Below are 21,318 nucleotides of genomic sequence, written 5' to 3'. Positions count from 1 at the left end.
GGTGAACTATCCCTTTAAAGCATGACACAGTTGTCCCTCATGTTACAAACTGTTTCTTCTAATACGTGTTGAAAAGATCTTTGTTTTGTTGATGTATTCAGTAACATGCAGCATATTTTGCATTAAGTGACTCTTACTGAGTTTTCTAAGTATCTTTCCTCTGTTAACTGTTAGTTTGACTCTTGTTGAGGGTTAAGAACAGGGTAAGTCACACCTTGTTAAGCCCTATGAGCCGAACTGTGATCTTTGAATATGGGCCATACAAATACAACTTGTTTGTTCAGATAAACATTATAAAATCTAAATTTAATTAAGTATATTAATGATCTTGTCTATGTATCCAAACTGTTAAAGTGTATTCTGTTTGTGAATTACACTATTTTATTTTATTCAGGGAAAGATTTAACACACCTCCTTGAAAAGGTTGAAAAAGAATTGTTCAAAATGAAATAATGGTTTGATATAAATAAATGATCACTGGAACTTGAGAAAAACGATTTTGAAGGGGGGCGACTCCGCCCCTGAACCCACAATCACATCTGTGGCCTCCATGTTTATTACAGACTTCTTCTGCTTAAAGATAAAACTATCCTGTATCTGCCTTTTAGTCCAGACTGTTGGTCCTTGCAGGATGAGGACAGAGGAGGAGAGCTATCAAGTTGATTGAATCTGATCTCATTCACTGAGGCTGCTCATACAACTAACATCTATAGGGAGGTAAATGCTGACATCTAGTGGACACTTTTAAGTATTACAATAGTTTGGGTTTTTTTCCCAGCTGGAAAGGAACATTTTAAATAACTCATCAAACACAAGAGATCGTTTATCTGCAGGCTCACATTTAAATAAAATAACAAGGAAAGTCAGTTTTGGCAAATATAACTTTATTTGACTTGAACAGCTCCAGTGCATTGCATTTTGAACATTTTTGTCCTGGTAATACAAGCTGGTTACATACATACAAATAAATTCTATTAAATGTTGTTAAAGTCCAGAGTTTGTACTCTGAATTTGTTTTAAAATGTAAAAAGTAGCTCAGCTCATGTATTTACGTTACATTTCATTTAGCTGAAGCTTTTATCAAAAGCGACTCACAATAAGTGCATCTACCATGAGGGAACAACAAGAATGCAGAAAGTACCATTTTCTTCAAGAAAGACAAACTACAAAGTGCTATCAGCAAGTTTAATTTAAATACTATTTCATTTTTTAGTGTAACTAAAGTGTTTTTTTCAGTGTTACACTGATTTATAAAGTAAGATTTAAAAAAGGGAAATAATCCCAGGAAATGTTTATTAGTCAATAGCTGTAAAACACTCAGATTAACTCTGAATGAATGAGAAGTTGAGATTGTGTGTTTTATTTGACCCGTTTCAAAAAAAGTGTAAAGACAGATGTAGAGATATATTTAGTGTACTTGGATATTTGTATTGGTAAGATAACATTTGTATAAATAAAACAACAAAATGCAGCAACATGTTAAAAAAAAGGAAATTACTATTTTGCATATTTGTGAATACATTTTATACAGGAAATTTTATCTGCTTATAGAATCTCAACCTGAGACACTGACGTAAATGTCCTTCTACAGCACATATGCCAAATTTCTAATGCTAGTTTATTTACTACTACTTGTATTCCCTGTCCTATTACTATTACTGGTAAAAGCAGTAGCAGGAATAAATATGAATATATTAATGTTAGGATGTGTAATACTTTTATCACTGGATAAACTACTTTGATTATTGCTGATTCTGGTGGTGCTATTATACATACTATTATTGCTATAAAGATTACGACGTATATTATTACTATACAATAGAAGACGTAGAACCTTTCCTGACCATTAAGTTCTGGGTTCTCAGTTGGAGTCATACGTTGTTCCTGAGCAACAGAGGCTGTAAAGGAAAGAAAGTGCTAAATTAAAATGTGGCCAATTCAGACTTGAACCTAATTATCTGTTTTCAGTTGCAGTATATTTTCCTGTGCTCATGAACGACAATCTTATCAAATACTGAACTCTAGTGAATCCACTTACCAGTGACATGGAGCCAGCATTGATCTGCACTCAGGTCAGATTCTGTCCTCACTACACACTTGTACCGGCCTGAGTCTTCAGTCCTGAGTCTGGACACATGAAGTCTGAGTCGTCCTTCTTCTCTGAGGACGTCTCTGTCCCACTGGACTCGTCCTGAAAACTGTTCATCCTGAGACTCCGGTATCTCAACCCCTTCATGTAGATGATACACGATAGAGACTCTGAGGTCTGTTATTAGTTTACAGATGATAAAGACTAATTTGGTGGATGTGAACGTCCATTCCAGAGTGACATTGTCGTTCTCCTCTGCCTGATAGTGGGTCTGTGTCACATTCACAACTAATGTTCCTGCTGAGGAGACAAAGAGGGAAAGTGAGGACCTGAACTTTCTGATTATTTTAGTTTATGGAGGATGAAGTGAAGGTGAGAACTTACCACAGACACAGGAGATCAGGATGATGAGCAGCAGGATCTGGATCATCTTCTCTCTGTGAGAGGACACAGAGGTGAAGACTCATGAGCTCAGTTATACCTTTAACCAGAATTAGTTGGTATACACAGGTTTTTTAAACGTGGGTAAAACCACTAGGAGAAGGCGGCTGACTCCTTTCTCAACGCCAGAAGAGGAGTTTGCCTTTTTAGTTCTTACCCCAGGTGCTTCATGTTCTCAGTCACGAACTGAGGCTCTTTCTCACCTTGCTGCCAAATGAGTTCAGATATCTGAACTGTTGTTTATCTGAGCTTTTTTTTAATACTTTGTTTTGTCACACACACACCTACACGTTACTCCAGGTGGACAGAAGTACAAAAGAAATTTGACATAGAGAAATACTTCAAAGTGTGGACTTCTCTCTGACACTACGTCTCTTTACCCTGTTGGACTGTGATCCTGCTCCGGCCTCCTCCCACATTGGGTTGGATAAAACTTGTAAATGGATCCGAAACAACAGAAGAGTTAAGACTCATAGAACAGGTGGACAGAAGTACAAAAGAAGGACATAGAGAAATACGTCAAATAAAGTGCACTCTGCTACACACTCAGTTTACCTGCGTTGAAGTTTTTCGTCCCGCTGTCTCAGTTGGAGCTGTGTGTGTCTGCAGTGGCAGGGCGTCTTCTCCTGGGCAAGCAGCAACACTAAGGGCTGAAGATCGACTTTATAAATAGCTGGTCTCAAAGTTCAATCGTTCCTCTCATCAACTCCTTCCTATTTATTGGTTAGCCAGGATTACTGCCTTCTGGCTAGATGCTAAACTGCATTTCATTGTACTTGTACTGTGCAATGACAATAAAGTTCAGATCACATCAGTTAAAGTAAATCATTGTAAAAAGATAATAAACTATTCATTTAAGGTTTGAATACTTCAGAACGTCTATTTATCAGTCTGTACATAGTGGTCCAGAGGAGAGGCCACCACAATCAGATTTGTCCTCTGTCTGATGCTCCACTCAGTTCTTACCTCACAGATTAAATCTAGTTCTAGATTTATATTCCTTCATTCATGCTGATTCATGAAGCAGTGAAAATACTCGTTTAACCAGTTTCAACTTTGAACAAAAAGTAAGGTGTGTATATTTATACTCTTTTCTGTCATTGTGTTAATCCTTACTTTGTGTTTTTCATTGAAGACAAACGCTGAAGACCAAGATCAAGGAAACTGTCGAAGTTACAAAGAACAAAACCAGTAACAGAATTCTACTTTAGGAAAACTCTGAACTCTAAAGAGACGAAACCCAAACAACGATTCATCTTCTCTCATAACATCTTCTCTTTTTGCACCAAGTGCGATGTAGAACCTTTCCTGATCCTGTGGCTCTGGGTTCACAGTTGGAGTCGTATGTTGTTCCTGAGCAACAGAGGCTGTAAAGGAAAGAAAGTGCAAAATTAAAATGTGGCCAATTCAGACTTGAACCTAATTATCTGTTTTCAGTTGCAGTTTATTTTCCTGTGCTCATGAATGTCAATCTTACCAAATACTGAACTCTACTGAATCCACTTACCAGTGACATTGAGCCAGCATTGATCTGCACTCAGGTCAGATTCTGTCCTCACAACACATTTGTACCGGCCTGAGTCTTCAGTCCTGAGTCTGGACACATGAAGTCTGAGTCGTCCTTCTTCTCTGAGGACGTCTCTGTCACACTGGACTCGTCCTGAAAACTGTTCATCTTGAGACTCTGGAACCTCAACACTGTGATGTAGTCAATACATGAAGGACACTCTGAGGTCTGTTATTAGTTTACACAAGATCATAAGTAGGTTAGGAGATTTGTCACTTCTGGTTGTGAACGTCCATTCCAGAGTGATGTTGTCGTCCTCCTCTGCCTGATACTTGGTCTGTTTCACTTTCAAAAAATAAGTTCCTGCTGAGGAGACAAAGAGGGAAAGTGAGGACCTGAACTTTCTGATTATTTTAGTTTATGGACGATGAAGTGAAGGTGAGAACTTACCACAGACACAGGAGATCAGGATGATGAGCAGCAGGATCCGGATCATCTTCTCTCTGTGAGAGGACACAGAGGTGAAGACTCATGAACTCATGAGCTCAGTTAACCAACCAACCAATATACAAACTGTGGTATAATGTGAAATACAGGGGTAGGTAACCTTCTGTATAGAACACAGGGGACAAGGGAGAGGGAAATAGATGGCAGAGTCCTGGTTTACAGTTTGGTTTGTGAAACAGTAAAAACGAAATTGTACCTCGCTTCGAATAGGAACGCTAAAGCACAACTGTGTGAAGCCTGCTGTGAAACGAGTGCGCAGGGACCGTCCACAAAGTGCAACACCTAAAAAGATATTACAAAAACTTTTCAATAACTATTACAGTGTATTCTCCTTAATATCATGTCCCAGGTCCAGGGTTATCTGCTGAGTATGCCACAGTGTTTAATTTAGAAAAAATATATTATGCATAAGGTCGGGTCACATCATCAACTACAGTTATTGAATATTTGTAATAAAACCTATTTACCAAAAAATTATACAAAACCACATTTTCCCGAACTAAGTAGTGCTGCATAGCCAGCAGGAGACCCTGGACCTGTGCCATGATCTTGTTGATAATATACAGTATTACAGTGAGGTTATTGAATAGTTTTGTAATATCTTTTTTCGTTGTTGCACTTTGTGGACGGTCCCTGCACACTCGTCATTTTCTTTCTGATTTATTGATCCAGGAAATCCGAATCTGTGAAAATCTTTCCAACTCTACTGAACCAGCTAACAGGCTAACCCTGTCCCTGAACACAACTTCTCCACTGACTGTGCACTCGTTTCACAGCAGGCTGTCCATTCCCACCCATGTCCGGGTCCATCACGGGGGACGAGCAGGCACCAGGCTAACAGCTGGAGCGACGAGTTAACAGTGACTTCACCTGTCCATCAAGAGATAACTATTCATAATTTCAAACCTCTTTATAATTTAAACGAGTGAGTCACAGTTGTCACGAAGGAAGAACTTAGTGATTGAGACTAAAACCGTTTTTTTGAACCAGGCTGCAAGTTAAAGCTACAATTTGCTGTTGAGGGGAAGTTCCTCTCTATGAGGCATGTCTGCAGCGACACGGCGCACACACGTGACAGTGTGTGCAGCGGCTGTGGCTGAGGGATAGAGCGGTGGTCCTGCAACCTGAAGGTCGGCAGTTCAATTCCCAGTCTTCCCCATGGGCAAGATGCTGAACCCTTAATCCTCATAGAACAAAGTGCTGCTAATTGACGCACTGTATGAGTGTATGACTGTGTGTGTGAATGTACTGTAAAGAGCTTTGAGTGGTCATCAAGACTAGAAAAGCGCTATATAGAGATAAAATAAAATACAAACCTCGTTCACCAGCGTAGTAGTTGTTCACCAGCGTAGTAGTTGTTCTGTGTGTCTGCAACTGTATGTGTCTGCAGTGGTAGGTCAGACACATACACGTGCTGCAGATGCTGAAGGGTTGACCAATGAGAAGTGCATGTTGAGATACAGTTCATGACATACCAAGTATGCCCAGGTGACACATTCCTCCTGAAAGAGCATAGTCTGTCAGATACATACCTGGGCTCAGGTGTGACAATGACAATTAATTTGTGTGTTTAATGGAAGCACAATTTTCTTATTTTATATCATTGTATCAGTTAAAGTAAATCATTGTAAAAAGATAATAAATTATTCATTTAAGGTTTGAAGACTTAAAAAAAATTATAACTTCAGAGAGTCTATTTATCAGTATGTATATAGTGGTCAAGAGGTGAGGCCACCACAATCAGATGAACCATTTGTTTTCTGTCTAATGCTCCACGCAGTTCTTACCTCACAGATAAATTCTAGTTCTAGATATAAATGCCTTCATCCAAGCTGATTCATGAAGCAGTGGAAATACTCTTTTAATCAGTTTCAACTTTGAACCAAAAGTAAGGTGTTTATATTTATATTCTTTTTTGTCATTATGTTAAACCTTAGTTTGTGTTTTTCATTGAAGACAAACGCTGAAGACCAAAGAAATCTGTGTCACTTCTTGATTTGTTAATGTGTCTTTTATTGAATCGTCTTTGACTTTGCTCGTCTCATATTTGAACATTTCGATCGGATCAATCTGATCAAGGAAACTGTCGACGTTACAAAGAACAGGGATTTGTCACTTCTGGTTGTGAACGTCCATTCCAGAATGACACTGTCGTCCTCCTCTTCCTGATAGTGGGTCTGTGTCACATGCAGAAAAAATAATGTGAAATTACAGGGGTAGCAAAACCTTCTGTATAGAACACAGGGGACAAGGGAGAGGGGAATAAATGGCAGAGTCCTGGTTAACAGTTTGGTTAGTGAAACAGTAAAAACACAGAAGTGTAAAACGCAGCACGTTGAGCTCTGGGGTGTGGCTCACAAGACTTCTGTCTCTGTAATTCTAACATTCACTTTGCTGCCGCGTTAAACAGTGGAATTTGGCGCGCCCTGGATGTCACAGTAAATGAACAAGTTAAAAGGAAACACAAGTTATGTTTGGCACGCCCATTACAAACAAGTTACAGGTGTGTGGGGAAAACCTACAGGAGTGAATACAAATAGAAACAGACTGAACAGATTATCAAAGTATGTATATTTTTACTATGTTAAGTTATGTGTACCATTATGTTGAAAACTCAATAAACCAATAGTTAAAAAAACAAATTTTCTTATTTTGTCTCATGTTCACAAGGATCAGTTAAAGTAAATCATTGTAAAAAGATAATACATTATTAATTTAAGGTTTGAAGACTTAAAAAAAATTATAACTTCAGAGAGTCTATTTATCAGTATGTATATAGTGGTCAAGAGGTGAGGCCACCACAATCAGATGAACCATTTGTTTTCTGTCTAATGCTCCACGCAGTTCTTACCTCACAGATCAAATCTAGTTCTAGATATATGTTCCTTTATTCATGCTGATTCATGAAGCAGTGGAAATATTCTTTTAATCAGTTTCACTTTGAACTGCGTCAACACAAAACTCTGACTCACAACTGATGGGATGTGATGGTTGATCTCACTCGGGTTTCAACTAGAAGGGTAAAGAACCTACCTTTGTTTTCACTTAAACAAATGTTTCCTTAGAAGTTATGTGTGAACAGGACGGACCGGCTCCAGAGGGGGCGGTGACATAGAAGTATAAAACTGCTGTGTGCCAGAGATGTTTTATTCCCTGCAGAGAAGACACACAAAATAAGGTGTGTATATTTATACTCTTTTCTGTCATTGTGTTAAACCTTAGTTTGTGTTTTTCATCGAAGACAAACGCTGAAGACCAAAGAAATCTGTGTCACTTCTTGATTTGTTAATGTGTCTTTTATTGAATTGTCTTTGACTTTGCTCGTCTCATATTTTAACATTTCGATCGGATCAATCTGATCAAGGAAACTGTCGAAGTTACAAAGAACAAACCCAGTAACAGAATTCTGCTTTAAGAAAACTCTGAACTCCAAAGAGACGAAACACAAACAATGATTCAACTTCTCTCGTAGCATTTTTCTCTTCTCTTACTTTTACATTATCTCCTCTTGATTCAACTCTTTTAATGTCCATTTAAATGCTTCTGTTTTTATATGAGATTATGTTGCTTTTACAGTTTCTCCTGGTGTCTTTTATATTTTATGTAACAGCACTTTGAATAGACTTGTTAGTGAAATATGACCTGTGATACAGCTGACACGCCTTCACCTGAGCAAACATGAGGAACAATCATTTGATTAACAGATGAGCAGAACAGGAAGAACTACTTTCTTCATCTTACTGGAAACGATCGGTTTTCCAAACTTGCCACGACAAGTTTCTAAACACCTGAATCAAATGACTCGTTGATATCAGTCTGAATCTCTGTGTCCTCTCACAGAGGTAGAGGTGTCAAGTAACGAAATACTTTGTTACCTTACTTAAGTAGACATTTTTGGTATCTATACTTTACTGGAGTATTTATTATTCAGACGACTTTTTACTTCTACTCCTTACATTTTCACGCAAATATCTGTACTTTCTACTCCTTACATTTTAAAAATAGCCTCGTTACTCCTATTTCATTTTGGCCTGTTTTCATTCCGGTTTGTTATCTTTCAAAAACACACACAACAAAAACCCTTTTTTTTTGTGAGACATTAAACACACACAACGAACGAGGAGAGTTTGATCAGTAAAATTTAGACATTGCCATTAATTCAGGATGTTTTCTAGAAATGGAAATGATCAGAATGTCTTCAGGACAAAGGGCAGTGAAAATATGATTGTTTTAAAAAAAGTGGTCCACTTACTTTTTCCACTTTAAAACTACCATAACAACACATGTTGTAATAGTTAAAATCCCGACAGCTACATTGACAACCACTAATATCGGACTAGTAACAGAATCATGGGGGTTGGTCAATTAAGCACATTTATGATTATAATTATTCATGTGATCTCTTGCACACCCTAGCTTACCGGCACATTGTTTCTCTGTCCAATTGGCAGGGACAGGGATTTGTTTTTCTCTGCGTATTCAAATGCCAGTGTTTGACAAGCTCCTCCTCCATCTCATCTGTGAATATTCTCTTTACCTCAGCTACTGCACCCCAGGCCACTGATTTTACTTTCCCTTTCTCTTTTTTCTTTATGAATCTTTTGATGGTTGTCTTATCAATATTTCTGCACTCTCCATCTCTGCGAGGGGTGTTTGGCCCCAGGTTGTCTTCCTGGTGTATGTTTGTTGGCATGATGGCTTTTCTACAATGTTTATGACATTAAAAATAAAACATATGTAATGTCATATTACACTAAAATATGTTTAAGACTAAACTTAACTTGTGCTTCATGTCTCACTTTACCCCACAGCCACTGTTTTAGAAAAACAACATCTCTTAGCAATTCAGGCTAATCTTCAGCTAGCATCAATCACATGGTTTTATATGTTGGAAGTTCACCAACATGTATGATATAAGTTTTTCTACCTGATTCAATTTGTTTTGACACAACAGTTGATTAAGTTCAAAGCAAGAAAATTAACTTTTACTTTTACTTTTACGAAAAAGCATACTTTCCACAGCACCAGCTTCACCGTGTCAACACAAAACTCTGGGAGAGGTGAACAGGACAGACCGGTCCCGAGGGGCGGTGACACGAAGTATAAAAGCTGAGCTGCTTAGTCCCAGAGAGGTTTTATTCCCTGCAGAGAAGACACACAAAATAAGGTGTGTATATTTATACTCTTTTCTGTCATTGTGTTAAACCTTAGTTTGTGTTTTTCATTGAAGACAAACGCTGAAGACCAAAGAAATCTGTGTCACTTCTTGAATTGTTAATGTGTCTTTTATTGAATTGTTTTTGACTTTGCTCGTCTCATATTTGAACATTTCACTCGGATCAATCTGATCAAGGAAACTGTCGAAGTTAAAAAGAACAAACCCAGAAACAGAATTCTGCTTTAAGAAAACTCTGAACTCTAAAGAGACGAAACACAAACAATGATTCAACTTCTCTCGTAGCATTTTTCTCTTCTCTTACTTTTACATTATTCTCCTCTTGATTCAACTCTTTTAATGTCCATTTAAATGCTTCTGTTTTTATATGAGCTTATGTTGCTTTTACAGTTTCTCCTGGTGTCTTTTATATTTGATGTAACAGCACTTTGAACAGACTTGTTATTGAAATGTGACGTGTGATACAGCTGACACGCCTTCACCTGAGCAAACATGAGGAACAATCATTTGATTAACAGATGAGCAGAACAGGAAGAACTACTTTCTTCATCTTACTGGAAACGATCGGTTTTCCAAACTTGCCACGACAAGTTTCTAAACACCTGAATCAAATGACTCGTTGATATCAGTCTGAATCTCTGTGTCCTCTCACAGAGGTAGAGGTGTCAAGTAACGAAATACTTTGTTACCTTACTTAAGTAGACATTTTTGGTATCTATACTTTACTGGAGTATTTATTTTTCAGACGACTTTTTACTTCTACTCCTTACATTTTCACGCAAATATCTGTACTTTCTACTCCTTACATTTTAAAAATAGCCTCGTTACTCCTATTTCATTTTGGCCGGTTTTCATTCCGGTTTGTTATCTTTCAAAAACACACACAACAAAAACCCTTTTTTTTTGTGAGACATTAAACACACACAACGAACGAGGAGAGTTTGATCAGTAAAATTTAGACATTGCCATTAATTCAGGATGTTTTCTAGAAATGGAAATGATCAGAATGTCTTCAGGACAAAGGGCAGTGAAAATATGATTGTTTTAAAAAAAGTGGTCCACTTACTTTTTCCACTTTAAAACTACCATAACAACACATGTTGTAATAGTTAAAATCCCGACAGCTACATTGACAACCACTAATATCGGACTAGTAACAGAATCATGGGGATTGGTCAATTAAGCACATTTATGATTATAATTATTCATGTGATCTCTTGCACACCCTAGCTTACCGGCACATTGTTTCTCTGTCCAATTGGCAGGGACAGGGATTTGTTTTTCTCTGCGTATTCAAATGCCAGTGTTTGACAAGCTCCTCCTCCATCTCATCTGTGAATATTCTCTTTACCTCAGCTACTGCATTCCAGGCCACTGATTTTACTTTCCCTTTCTCTTTTTTCTTTATGAATCTTTTGATGGTTGTCTTATCAATATTTCTGCACTCTCCATCTCTGCGAGGGGTGTTTGGCCCCAGGTTGTCTTCCTGGTGTATGTTTGTTGGCATGATGGCTTTTCTACAATGTTTATGACATTAAAAATAAAACATATGTAATGTCATATTACACTAAAATATGTTTAAGACTAAACTTAACTTGTGCTTCATGTCTCACTTTACCCCACAGCCACTGTTTTAGAAAAACAACATCTCTTAGCAATTCAGGCTAATCTTCAGCTAGCATCAATCACATGGTTTTATATGTTGGAAGTTCACCAACATGTATGATATAAGTTTTTCTACCTGATTCAATTTGTTTTGACACAACAGTTGATTAAGTTCAAAGCAAGAAAATTAACTTTTACTTTTACTTTTACGAAAAAGCATACTTTCCACAGCACCAGCTTCACCGTGTCAACACAAAACTGTGGGAGAGGTGAACAGGACAGACCGGTCCCGAGGGGCGGTGACACGAAGTATTAAAGCAGCTGTTCCAGGATTTTTTTTTCTGAGGGTTTTATTCCCCACAGAGAGGATACAAAACTGGAGGTGTGTACATTAATACTCTTTTCTGTCATTGTGTTAAACCTTAGTTTGTGTTTTTCATTGTAGACAAACACTGAAGACCAAAGTAATCTGTGTCACTTCTTGAATTGTTAATGTGTCTTTTATTGAATTGTTTTTGACTTTACTCGTCTCATATTTGAACGTTTCGATCGGATCAATCTGATCAAGGAAACTGTGGAAGTTACAAAGAACAAACCCAGAAACAGAATTCTGCTTTAAGAAAACTCTGAACTCCAAAGAGACGAAACACAAACAATGATTCAACTTCTCTCAAAGCATCTTCTCTTCTCTTACTTTTACATTCTTCTCCTCTCTATTTAACTCTTTTAATGTCTTTTTTTAATGTGTATGTTATTGTATGAGCTTATGCTGCGTCTACAGTTTCTCATGGTGTCTTTTATATTTGATGTAACAGCACTTTGAATAGACTTGTTATTGAAATGTGACGTGTGATACAGCTGACGGGCCTTGACCTGAGCAAACATGAAGAACAATCATTTGATTAACAGATTAGCAGAACAGGAAGAACTACTTTCTTCATCTTACTGGAAACGATCGGTTTTCCAAACTTGCCACGACAAGTTTCTAAACACCTGAATCAAATGACTCGTTGATATCAGTCTGAATCTCTGTGTCCTCTCACAGAGGCAGGATGATCCCCTGGATCCTGCTGAGCATAATCCTGACCTCCTGTGTCTGTGGTAAGTTCTCACCTTCACTTCATCGCCCATAAACTAAAATGAGCAGATAGTTCAGCTCCTCACTTTTCCCTGTGTCCTCTCAGCAGGAACATTAGTTGTCAATGTGAAGCAGCCTCGCTATCAGGCAGAGGTTGACAAAAACGTAACTTTGGAATGGACCTTCACAGCTGAAACCCCAAGATCCTCCAACGCTCTCTCTATCATCTGTGATCAGACGGTCAACCGGAGAGACTCAAAGATCCTGTATCACCTGCACAAGGGCATCGAGGTCCAAGGGTCTCAGGATCAGCAGTTTTCAGGACGAGTCCAGTGTGATGAAGAGGTCCTCAGAGAAGGACGCCTCAGACTTCATGTGTCCAGAATCAGGAGTGAAGACTCAGGCCAGTACGTGTGTGAAGTCAACAGGGATCATGATGGAAACTATGGGAAATGTCAACTGGTCGTCATCAGTACGTTGTTTTAGTAGAACTCAGTAGAGCAGTAACAGAACACTATGATCTTCTTTATATATAATCACTGATGATCTTTCTATAAACTCACTGATCACCTTTATTTACAGAGGCCGCTGATCAGCCCAAAGCCGAGAGACCAACTGTGACTTCACAACCAGAGGGAGAGATGGAACTGTTCATCCCACTGTGTGTGGCTGCAGCTGTTCTAGTTCTAGTTCTCACAACAGTTGTGATTACAGCAGCTCTACTGGTCAAACGCCGCTCTGCTTCCAAAACATCTATTAGTGAGACAGAAGAGCACCTAGCGAGAGAAAAGGTCGGTCACCCAGAGTGTGGTCTTCTCTCTGCCTCTACGTCTCTTCACCCTGTTGGTCTGTGATCCTGCTCCGGCCTCCTCCCACATTGGGTTTGATAAAACCAGTAGAAGGGTCCCAATCAACAGGAGAGTTCAGACTCATAGTAGCAGCTGGGAGAACCACAGGGTGACCGATGAACTAATTAACTGAAATCTTTAAGGAAGAAATAAACATTAACACTACAGTGATTACTAAATCAAAAACAATATTAAGGCTAAATAATATAATAAATATAATAATATAAGTAATACAATAAATAGTGTAATAAAATCTATCATTTTCAACAGCAGGATTTCCTGAAAGGATGAAAACAGACAAAGTGATTTCACTTTATAAACCTGCAGATAAACTACAGACCAGTATCCTTGCTTCCACAATTAAAACAAATATTACAGAAATGATGGACCCAGGCTTTACCAATTCATAGATGGATACATTATTTTAACTAGTGGTCAATATAGTTACCGGTGATAAAATGTATTGGCTGTAATTAAGAGTGGGAGTGTCCGCAGCACAGGACGCCCTGAAATCTACACATCCAATTAAAGAGCAGCCTCAGGTCACATGGTTGTTAAAAGTATCAGGAACCAGATTCACTTTGGTTCAGCCGGCATCCTGCACCAGGTAATCTGTACCTACAGAAACTAACCAAATACAATCTGAAGACAACTTATGTTGAAGGCTCACAGGTTCTTACTGTCTACCAGGAAAACTGTACGAATAAGCTAATATTATATAATTGAACTATGTCAATATAGTTTGTTTGTCTCAGGATGTTGGAGGGGGTGGTGCCCCAGTGCCCCGTATGAACCAGCTGCCACTGGATCATACCATATGTAGCAAACATGGCATCAGAGGGGTGGCAGATCATACTTTAAAGGGATTGTTCACCCAAAAAGGATAATTCACTTATTATCTACTCACCACTAGGGGGGGTGAAGTGTTTGAGTCCACAACACATTTCTGGGGTAAATAGAGAAGCAGCCGGATCCAATACAACTGGAGATATTGGAGACTTATTTTCAGACGTGATAGAACAACAGAAAAACAACATAACTTGCCTCCATGCTGCTCGTGTGGTGTCATCCAAGTGTCTGTAAGCCCCGACGTTCAAATTCGACTTGAAACGAGGTCGTTCACACCGAGTTTTAATCCTAGAAGTTCAACACAAGTTGTGACTGACTTCACCTGGAAGACACCAGAGGACATTTAGGATAAAACACAGTGTAGACGACACCGTTTCAAATTTTTGGGTGAACTATCCCTTTAAAGCATGACACAGTTGTCCCTCATGTTACAAACTGTTTCTTCTAATACGTGTTGAAAAGATCTTTTGTTTTGTTGATGTGTTCAGTTACATGCAGCATATTTTGCATTAAGTGACTCTTACTGAGGTTTCTACTTATCTTTCCTCTGTTAACTGTTAGTTTGACTCTTGTTGAGGGTTAAGAACAGGGTAAGTCACACCTTGTTAAGCCCTATGAGCCAAACTGTGATTTTGAAATATGGGCCATACAAATACAACTTGTTTGTTCAGATAAACATTAAAAATCTGTCTATGTATCCAAACTGTTAAAGTGTATTCTGTTTCTGAAAAAAAAAGCTCAACATTTACTCATTTTAAAGCTTAAGAATGCTTTATTTTGCATTTGTAATTAATAAACATTCCTTCAGTTCATGTTGTTTTACTGTTTCAAATGATTATTCCTTATCTTTTCAATGATATTTAAGGTGGATGACTCCGCCCCTGATCCCACAATCACAAGCATATATCAACAAAATATACAGCCAGAGGTTTTCAGGCGATTTTGAAGGGAATTGATGGAATACAAAACTTAGACATTACAAAATATGTATTTAATTATGTTTTAGCTTTGTTGATGTGGGTTATAGATGAGGGAAAACATACATTTATTTTGTTATGAGTATTTATTGGCTGTGAATACTTTCTGAATGTTCTGGAAGGGGGGGGAAACAGGCAGAATGAATAAAAGAAGGCATTAAAAAATAAGTTTTCATCAGGACTTTAAACATCTGGAGGGTCTGTGCAGTGTTGTTACCACGTGTACAGACAAAGCTGCCATTTTAAAACCTGATTCATTTTTTTTTGCAGAATTAAAAGTCCAGATGAGGATTCGTTACACAAACAATTAGAAAAGAACACTTTGTTTTAACTATGACTTGTCACTTTCTTATCTTCCTGTGAAACTATACAACTTATATATTCCTATGTCAGTTTGGATGAATGGATTACTTAGGTAAAGCATGATGAACAGTTTGCAGGCTAGTCCCCTGCCAGCTGGTGGCGGACATGAGGTAAAGAGATGAAAGTTGCTGGTGTCCTGGTGTTTGAAAGTCTCCATGTTGGTGTCGAGGTGGTTTCTGAAGGTGCTAAGAGGAGGATGAGGAGGAGGAAGAGGAGGAGAAGGAGAAAGGAGAGAAGGGGAGGACAGAGGAGGTGGCTTCAGGAGAGTTGAGGAGCTGATCGCACCAGTACCCTGGGTCGTCCAGGTTTATTTCAACGAATGGGTCACTGGAACAAACCGCTGATGAAGACAGGAGAAAAGGGAAAAGACAATGAAAACGTGTCTGGACCATGAGGGAGGAAAAACACTCTGGATTCAAACTTCAGATCCTCACAGGGATTGTTGTTGTTTTCGTTCTGCTGCGTCTCTCCTGTGTCCTCGAAGAACAGGTTTGTGCTGCCCGGGGGCTCCGAGGTCTTGTCGGCTGCAGGGTCCTCGCCCGGGGGGGGGCTGGTGTCACAGCTCAGTGAGGACGTCTCCAGACCGTTGGCCCGTGGTTGTTCCTGTGGAGCTGGAGAAGGACCATACAGAGGAGCAGAAGACAGGTCAAACCCTTTTCAAATGGAGCTCAGCTATTGGCCAAGTTTATATAATTTCCCCTTGTGTTCAACATGTGGTCGGAAGTCAACAGATTCTTCTATTCTAATCACTTCATGTTAATAAACATCGGATTCTTATCTTGATTTTGTACCGTTCTCTACGATGGAGCCTTTTTCCTCCGACAGACTTGTGCCGTTGGCTACTGGAGGTTCACTGGTGGCCACTCGATCATTTGGGGCTGAGATACAACGCACACAAACAAAAGCACATAAGTCAGGATAGTCTTACACAGTCATGTGAATTTAAACACAAACATACACACACACACCCCCACACACCTAGGTCATCGAGGTAGACTGGTTCAAAGGTGCCGATGGGTTCGCTGAACTGATTAATGATGGGATTTGGGAACTGGAGGTCAAACGAGTACGTCTGGACAAACAAATAAACAAAAAAATAAAATGCAAATCAATAGTGTGAGAAATACACAAATAAAAATAACTATAAGCCGTTCTCCTACCCTGGACGCTCTCCTGAGAAAGAAGAGGATGACACACAGAGCAATGATCACCACAAAGATAAACACCATCATCACATAACCTGGAGGAAGAGGTAGAGACACAAACACATGTATAACCAGTTGTGAATTATATAGGAAGTATTTGTGTTGATAAAAACAAAGTATAAAGTATGAAGACCAGAGCATATGGTCTCTTGTTGATAAATGATAAAGAAGCAGCACAGCCTCTTACCCAGTGTTGAACCTCCTGTGGCTCCAGCTATCACTACAAGACACAGAAAGCTGGTTATTGTACAGAAACTCAGTTCTATGTTATTTCACGGTGTGGCTTTGTGCGCCCTCCAGTGGAGAACACGAGCAAAACAAATATACAGATTGACAGATTATCAGATATCAATATTAACCTCCTGCTGTTTACATAAACAATAGTTATTTGCACAGTCATCATTGGATGGATGTGTTTTTACACTGATTGTACCGTCTGTTACAAATCAGGTCAACTCTGGGCTTAAGTCTGCTTTTGACAAATTTCCTGTCTTTTCCTCACCATCAAATACTGAATTAGAAACAGATAATAACCCAGCTGCTGATTCAATCTCTCCTTTTGAGTGTCACCATTGAAACCAGTCAAACACGTTGGGGCATGTTGTCTGAACACTTGGGCGTTTGACTTCTCTGCAGACGGGTGTGAATGTGTTGAAGAGCGAATGAGAGCAAGTGAAAGCTGTGGTTTGACAAACAGGAAGACGAACTGAGATGCACGTCTCGAGAAGCTTCCGTCTGCGCTACCTGGCTCTGGTGTGCTGCTTGCTGTTGTCATGGGATCAGTGGTGGGCTCTTCCGTCTTACTGGTCGAGGCCGTCGTGGGAGCCAATGAGCTGCCACCGCCGTGCTCTGTCTCCACGGCTGTCTGTGAACAGCATCAACGACAGGTGTCAGATCGCTTTGTCATGAATAACATTTGTCTCATCTATTTGTTGACCTTTGATTTGCCTCAAAGGTCAACAACCACAATTACAAGAAAATAAACTTCCATATTGTTTTTATAAAGTTATCCCATTAAGGTTGTTTGATATTTGGAATAATTATTGTGTGATTATCTGCTTGTCAAATGGTAAAGAAGCACAAAATTAAATGCAACAATCAAATTCATCTCAGACTTCATGAAGGATTTTTGAGTTTGTTTAATCAGAAAACGACTCAAGTGATGAGACAGTAGAGTTCTGCAGATGGAACACTCCACTCCTGTTTACCACATCGGGGCCACAAGTAAACCACAGCAATAACACACAGCAACACAAGGTGGGCCACATTTATTATTTTATCTGGAGACAGGCAGCGATTTGCCATGTTTCGAAAGACCTTTGACATTTTTACTTAAACATGAATTAAAGGCCTTTTCCACAAATTTCATATATTACGAGGCTCAGGTTGGCATCATCTCTCACCGTAGTCGCTGTTGAAAGCGGATCTGTTGCATTTTCCGACACATGACTCGTTGAGGATGGGGGGGGCAGCGTTAAGAGGGTGGAGTTGTTTTCTGTGTCATCGAAAGACTTGGACAGAGGGGGAGGAGTCGAGGAGCCTGGGGCACCTGAGTCAGTCACAAGGAAGACACACACGAAATCAGCCAGATGTTTGATTGTGGACACTGTCGCCACTGATTGACAGTCGGAGTGTGGTAGAACATGTCCTGGTCTGACAGGGCGTTACACAACATACATCACACAATGCACAAGTATTGAGAAGCCACCGCACGGCAGCGGGCGTTGAAGTGCAGCACAGGACAATACTATATTTGAAACTTTAGGTCAGGACCGTGGGCTGTTTTTCAAGATGGACGACATTACAGCTCCCAAAAGTGAAGCCAAAGTGTCTCTATTGCCCCCTGGTGGTTGTGTCCAATGTAGCGCCTAAACCCCACCGTGTCCATGTTCTCAGATGGCACGTGAACCAAACCCCCCTAAATCAAAGTAGAAGTTAAATAAATTTTTGTCAAAGATGGTTTCTGTCACTTGATGATATAGAAAAAAACCTCTGAGACATCATGACCGACAGCTGAGGCTGCCTCCTGATTGGTTGGGCACATTGGTTTCAGTGGGACCTCGATACCCCCCCCCCCCCTACCGCCACAGACGCTGACTTCAAATTGCATTGCACCACACGGGCAGCATTTCTATTTTGGCTTCATTTCTGGATGTGGAGAGAAAGCGAGCAGGTGTCATCCATCTTTATTTACAGTCCATGGTCTGGAAAATAGACTATGGACAAGGGGCTCCGTAGAGGTCAGAACAATAGAGTATGAACAGGACAATAACCCCCCCACACACACACACACACACACACACACACACACACACAGTACCTGCATCCTCCTTGTCTTGCGGTGACTCTGTAGTTGAGGGTTGTGCTCTGGAAATCGAAGAGACTGCTAGAACTGAGACGGACACGGAGAAGGATGGAGGTAGATGATAGGTTGTCAGGGGAAGAGGTTGAATCCGGGGACATAACTCAAAACACCAGGGGTACAAAGAATTAAAGATGATGTTACACTTTTACGAAGTTAGCGGAAAAATCGGACAGAGTACAAATAAATAAAAAAGCACATATATATATGTATATGTGTGTGAAAGTATAATTATTCCCTATATTATGACCTCTGACCTCTTTTGACGTTGGTGATCCTTGAATTGAAGCATTATAATAATCCTAATAAAATAGCGCGGGATTCTTCGTCTGCCTCCAAATGTAAAGTTCCTCGTCTGCGTGTTTTGTTGCTTATCAATAAATCTACAGTTTGTGCAAAAATAAAACCCTTAAAAATTAACAGCAACATTGAGTAAAGAAAAGAAAAGTCAGTGAGTGAAAGCAGGCGACGGTTGAGCTCCACTCACCAAGGAAGCAGAGGCGACTCCACAGCTTCATAATGGCGCCGACGTTTTATTCTCTCTCTCTCTCTCTCTCTCTCGCTCAGGTTCACTTTCTTAGAGATGATGGAAGATCATCGGCAGAAGCTGTTGACTTTCTCTTTTAGTTCTTTTTTTTAATTTTAGTTCCTTTTTTCCACGACCCCTGTTGCTCGACCTCTGTTCTCACTTCTTCTCTCTGAGTCCTCAGCTCGGTGCTCTCTCTCTCTCTCTCTCTCTCTCTCTCTCTCTCTCTCTCTCTCTCTCTCTATCTCTCTACCTGCTCATTGTCTCTCTACCTTTCCTCCCCTCTCGCCCACTCCTCCCTCATGTCAGCTCTCTTTCATTATAACTGCCTCTAACTTTCTTCCGTCTTTGCTCTAGTCCAGTTTATGGCAGTGATGCACAACAAACTCGTTTTCCTCTAAAAACATCAGACTCTAAAAGTAATGTTACCAAAAGTAGAAGCAGCCAACTAAAAACCAAAAAATGTACCCGATAAGTAAAACACTTTATGGTATCAGACTTTTACTGATCTACTATAGATAGATATACTGTCTTCAGTGCATACAACTTTCTCATCACCACAGTAGAACCTGCTAATACTCAATATTACAACCCCCCCGTCTCTCTCTCTCTCTCTCTCTCTCTCTCTCTCTCTCTCTCTCTCTCTCTCTCTCTCTCTCTCTTCCATACACCCGCTGTGTCTCTACCTCCACTCACTCTCAGCATCAGTCAGGTTTCAGGAACTGATTCATCGACCACATGGGCGCAGGGTGCTAGATGAGCTCAGAGCTACATCAGAGTGCAGCACCTCGGTCCTCAAAGGTCAAATCCGAAAATTCCTATGAACTTCCATCGCTGATGGGAAATCTTTCATTGACTGGATACAGGTTCAAGATGTTAAGAGAAATGTCGAGTGCACAAAGGCCAGAGGTTTAAACTTTTATGACTCATTTTTATTCGTAATTACATGGACATAAATCTGGTGATTCAGATACAAAGAGTGACATCGTCTGCATATAGACACACTAGAATAACCAAAGTGTCACAGAGGGAGAGCACATAAGAAGCAGGTTTATTTATGATTATAGAGTCAAAGAAAAGATCATCAGAGCAAACATTATGCTCTTCAGCGCGCGGACATGCACAGACCGAGGAGAACGAGGACGAGGCAGCGGGGGTGCGTGGTCGCTCTGGACAAGGAGCTGGTGTTGTTGCCTGAAGCACGAGAGAGAAAACAGTTTCGTTATACAAAATAGAAAATGAAACAATTTTTGAAACTTCCCTTATCCAGTAAATGAACCAGTAAATATTATTTAATATTTTTGTTTTTTTTTTCATTTAAACTGGCTTTGACCAAAGGATTAAAGAAGAAACATTTACGAGCTGCAAAATGTGGAACTGCTGCTGCTGAACACTTTGATAAGGTAAGAAAACAAAGTGTTAAAAACAGCAGTGGAGTTTGAGGTCACCTGAGAAGGGGACAGGGGGGAGGTCCACTGGGATTTCACCACTGGCATCTCTATGATCTTCATCATCACTTTTAGTTTCTTCACCAGCATCTTCTAATGACATCACTGCACCACCTGCAGTGAAAAGAGAATGGGCGTGGAAATTAAACATGTTTAACAGTGGCTCTTACGCAGGCAGGTGTTAATACAAAGTAATGTACCTGGTTGACTGAAGAGAGATTTGACCTTTTAACAGTGTTTAATCTGAATAATAAGTGAAGATCTCTAAGTAAAGATATATTATATTGTAGGAAAATTAAGCCAAATATCTCGGATAAGATTGCTGCTGTCTTGGACC

At 39.7% G+C, this 21,318-nt stretch overlaps 2 protein-coding genes and 1 long non-coding RNA gene across 6 annotated transcripts; 1 reads left to right on the top strand and 2 right to left on the bottom strand.

Annotated features, from left to right (window-relative positions):
- Window positions 1–875: 875 nt before the first annotated feature.
- Window positions 876–4,382, bottom strand: LOC133949678 (uncharacterized). Of its 2 annotated transcripts, XR_009920165.1 has the most exons (6): window positions 4,038–4,382; window positions 3,647–3,897; window positions 3,086–3,180; window positions 2,474–2,963; window positions 2,039–2,389; window positions 876–1,898 (listed from the first exon to the last, which is right to left on the bottom strand). It is a non-coding gene; the product is annotated as an uncharacterized LOC133949678 (long non-coding RNA). The 2 variants fall into 2 exon arrangements; XR_009920164.1 differs by having other exon boundaries at window positions 2,474–3,180.
- Window positions 4,383–7,611: 3,229 nt separating this feature from the next.
- On the top strand, window positions 7,612–14,830 carry LOC133949665 (uncharacterized). Of its 3 annotated transcripts, XM_062383607.1 has the most exons (6): window positions 7,612–7,722; window positions 9,553–9,711; window positions 11,543–11,707; window positions 12,371–12,426; window positions 12,510–12,875; window positions 12,986–14,830. In XM_062383607.1, the coding sequence occupies exons 4-6, from the start codon at window positions 12,378–12,380 to the stop codon at window positions 13,255–13,257; spliced, it is 687 nt and encodes a 228-aa protein (XP_062239591.1). In that variant the 5' UTR covers window positions 7,612–7,722; window positions 9,553–9,711; window positions 11,543–11,707; window positions 12,371–12,377; the 3' UTR covers window positions 13,258–14,830. The 3 variants fall into 3 exon arrangements, 2 of the variants coding, with proteins under 2 accessions (XP_062239591.1, XP_062239592.1); XR_009920161.1 differs by lacking the exon at window positions 7,612–7,722 and having other exon boundaries at window positions 8,192–9,711; window positions 12,510–12,810; XM_062383608.1 differs by lacking the exon at window positions 7,612–7,722 and having other exon boundaries at window positions 8,197–9,711; window positions 12,513–12,875.
- A 314-nt stretch (window positions 14,831–15,144) lies between these two features.
- On the bottom strand, window positions 15,145–19,728 carry LOC133949652 (uncharacterized). Its single transcript, XM_062383592.1, has 10 exons — window positions 19,495–19,728; window positions 18,966–19,037; window positions 18,049–18,194; window positions 17,390–17,510; window positions 16,833–16,865; window positions 16,601–16,680; window positions 16,419–16,512; window positions 16,232–16,318; window positions 15,875–16,051; window positions 15,145–15,780 (listed from the first exon to the last, which is right to left on the bottom strand). The coding sequence occupies exons 1-10, from the start codon at window positions 19,523–19,525 to the stop codon at window positions 15,626–15,628; spliced, it is 996 nt and encodes a 331-aa protein (XP_062239576.1). The 5' UTR covers window positions 19,526–19,728; the 3' UTR covers window positions 15,145–15,625.
- Between the last annotated feature and the right edge of the window lie 1,590 nt (window positions 19,729–21,318).

The sequence above is a fragment of the Platichthys flesus genome, chromosome 24 (assembly GCF_949316205.1).
Source record: "Platichthys flesus chromosome 24, fPlaFle2.1, whole genome shotgun sequence".
Classification (NCBI taxonomy): Eukaryota; Metazoa; Chordata; class Actinopteri; order Pleuronectiformes; family Pleuronectidae; genus Platichthys; species Platichthys flesus.
This window is presented reverse-complemented; position numbering and strand designations above follow the sequence as displayed.

What these genes read in the sequence shown, in the direction of transcription:
- LOC133949665 (XM_062383607.1), top strand. Translation starts at nt 12,378, where the DNA reads ATGATCCCCTGGATCCTGCTGAGCATAATCCTGACCTCCTGTGTCTGT. An exon ending in CCTGACCTCCTGTGTCTGTG is followed by an intron (nt 12,427 to 12,509) that starts GTAAGTTCTCAC and finishes GTGTCCTCTCAG; the next exon opens with CAGGAACATTAGTTGTCAAT. An exon ending in ATGTCAACTGGTCGTCATCA is followed by an intron (nt 12,876 to 12,985) that starts GTACGTTGTTTT and finishes CTTTATTTACAG; the next exon opens with AGGCCGCTGATCAGCCCAAA.
- LOC133949652 (XM_062383592.1), bottom strand. Translation starts at nt 19,525, where the DNA reads ATGAAGCTGTGGAGTCGCCTCTGCTTCCTTG. An exon ending in AGGCTCCATCGTAGAGAACG is followed by an intron (nt 16,052 to 16,231) that starts GTACAAAATCAA and finishes GTCCTTCTCCAG; the next exon opens with CTCCACAGGAACAACCACGG. An exon ending in CGAAAACAACAACAATCCCT is followed by an intron (nt 15,781 to 15,874) that starts GTGAGGATCTGA and finishes TGTCTTCATCAG; the next exon opens with CGGTTTGTTCCAGTGACCCA.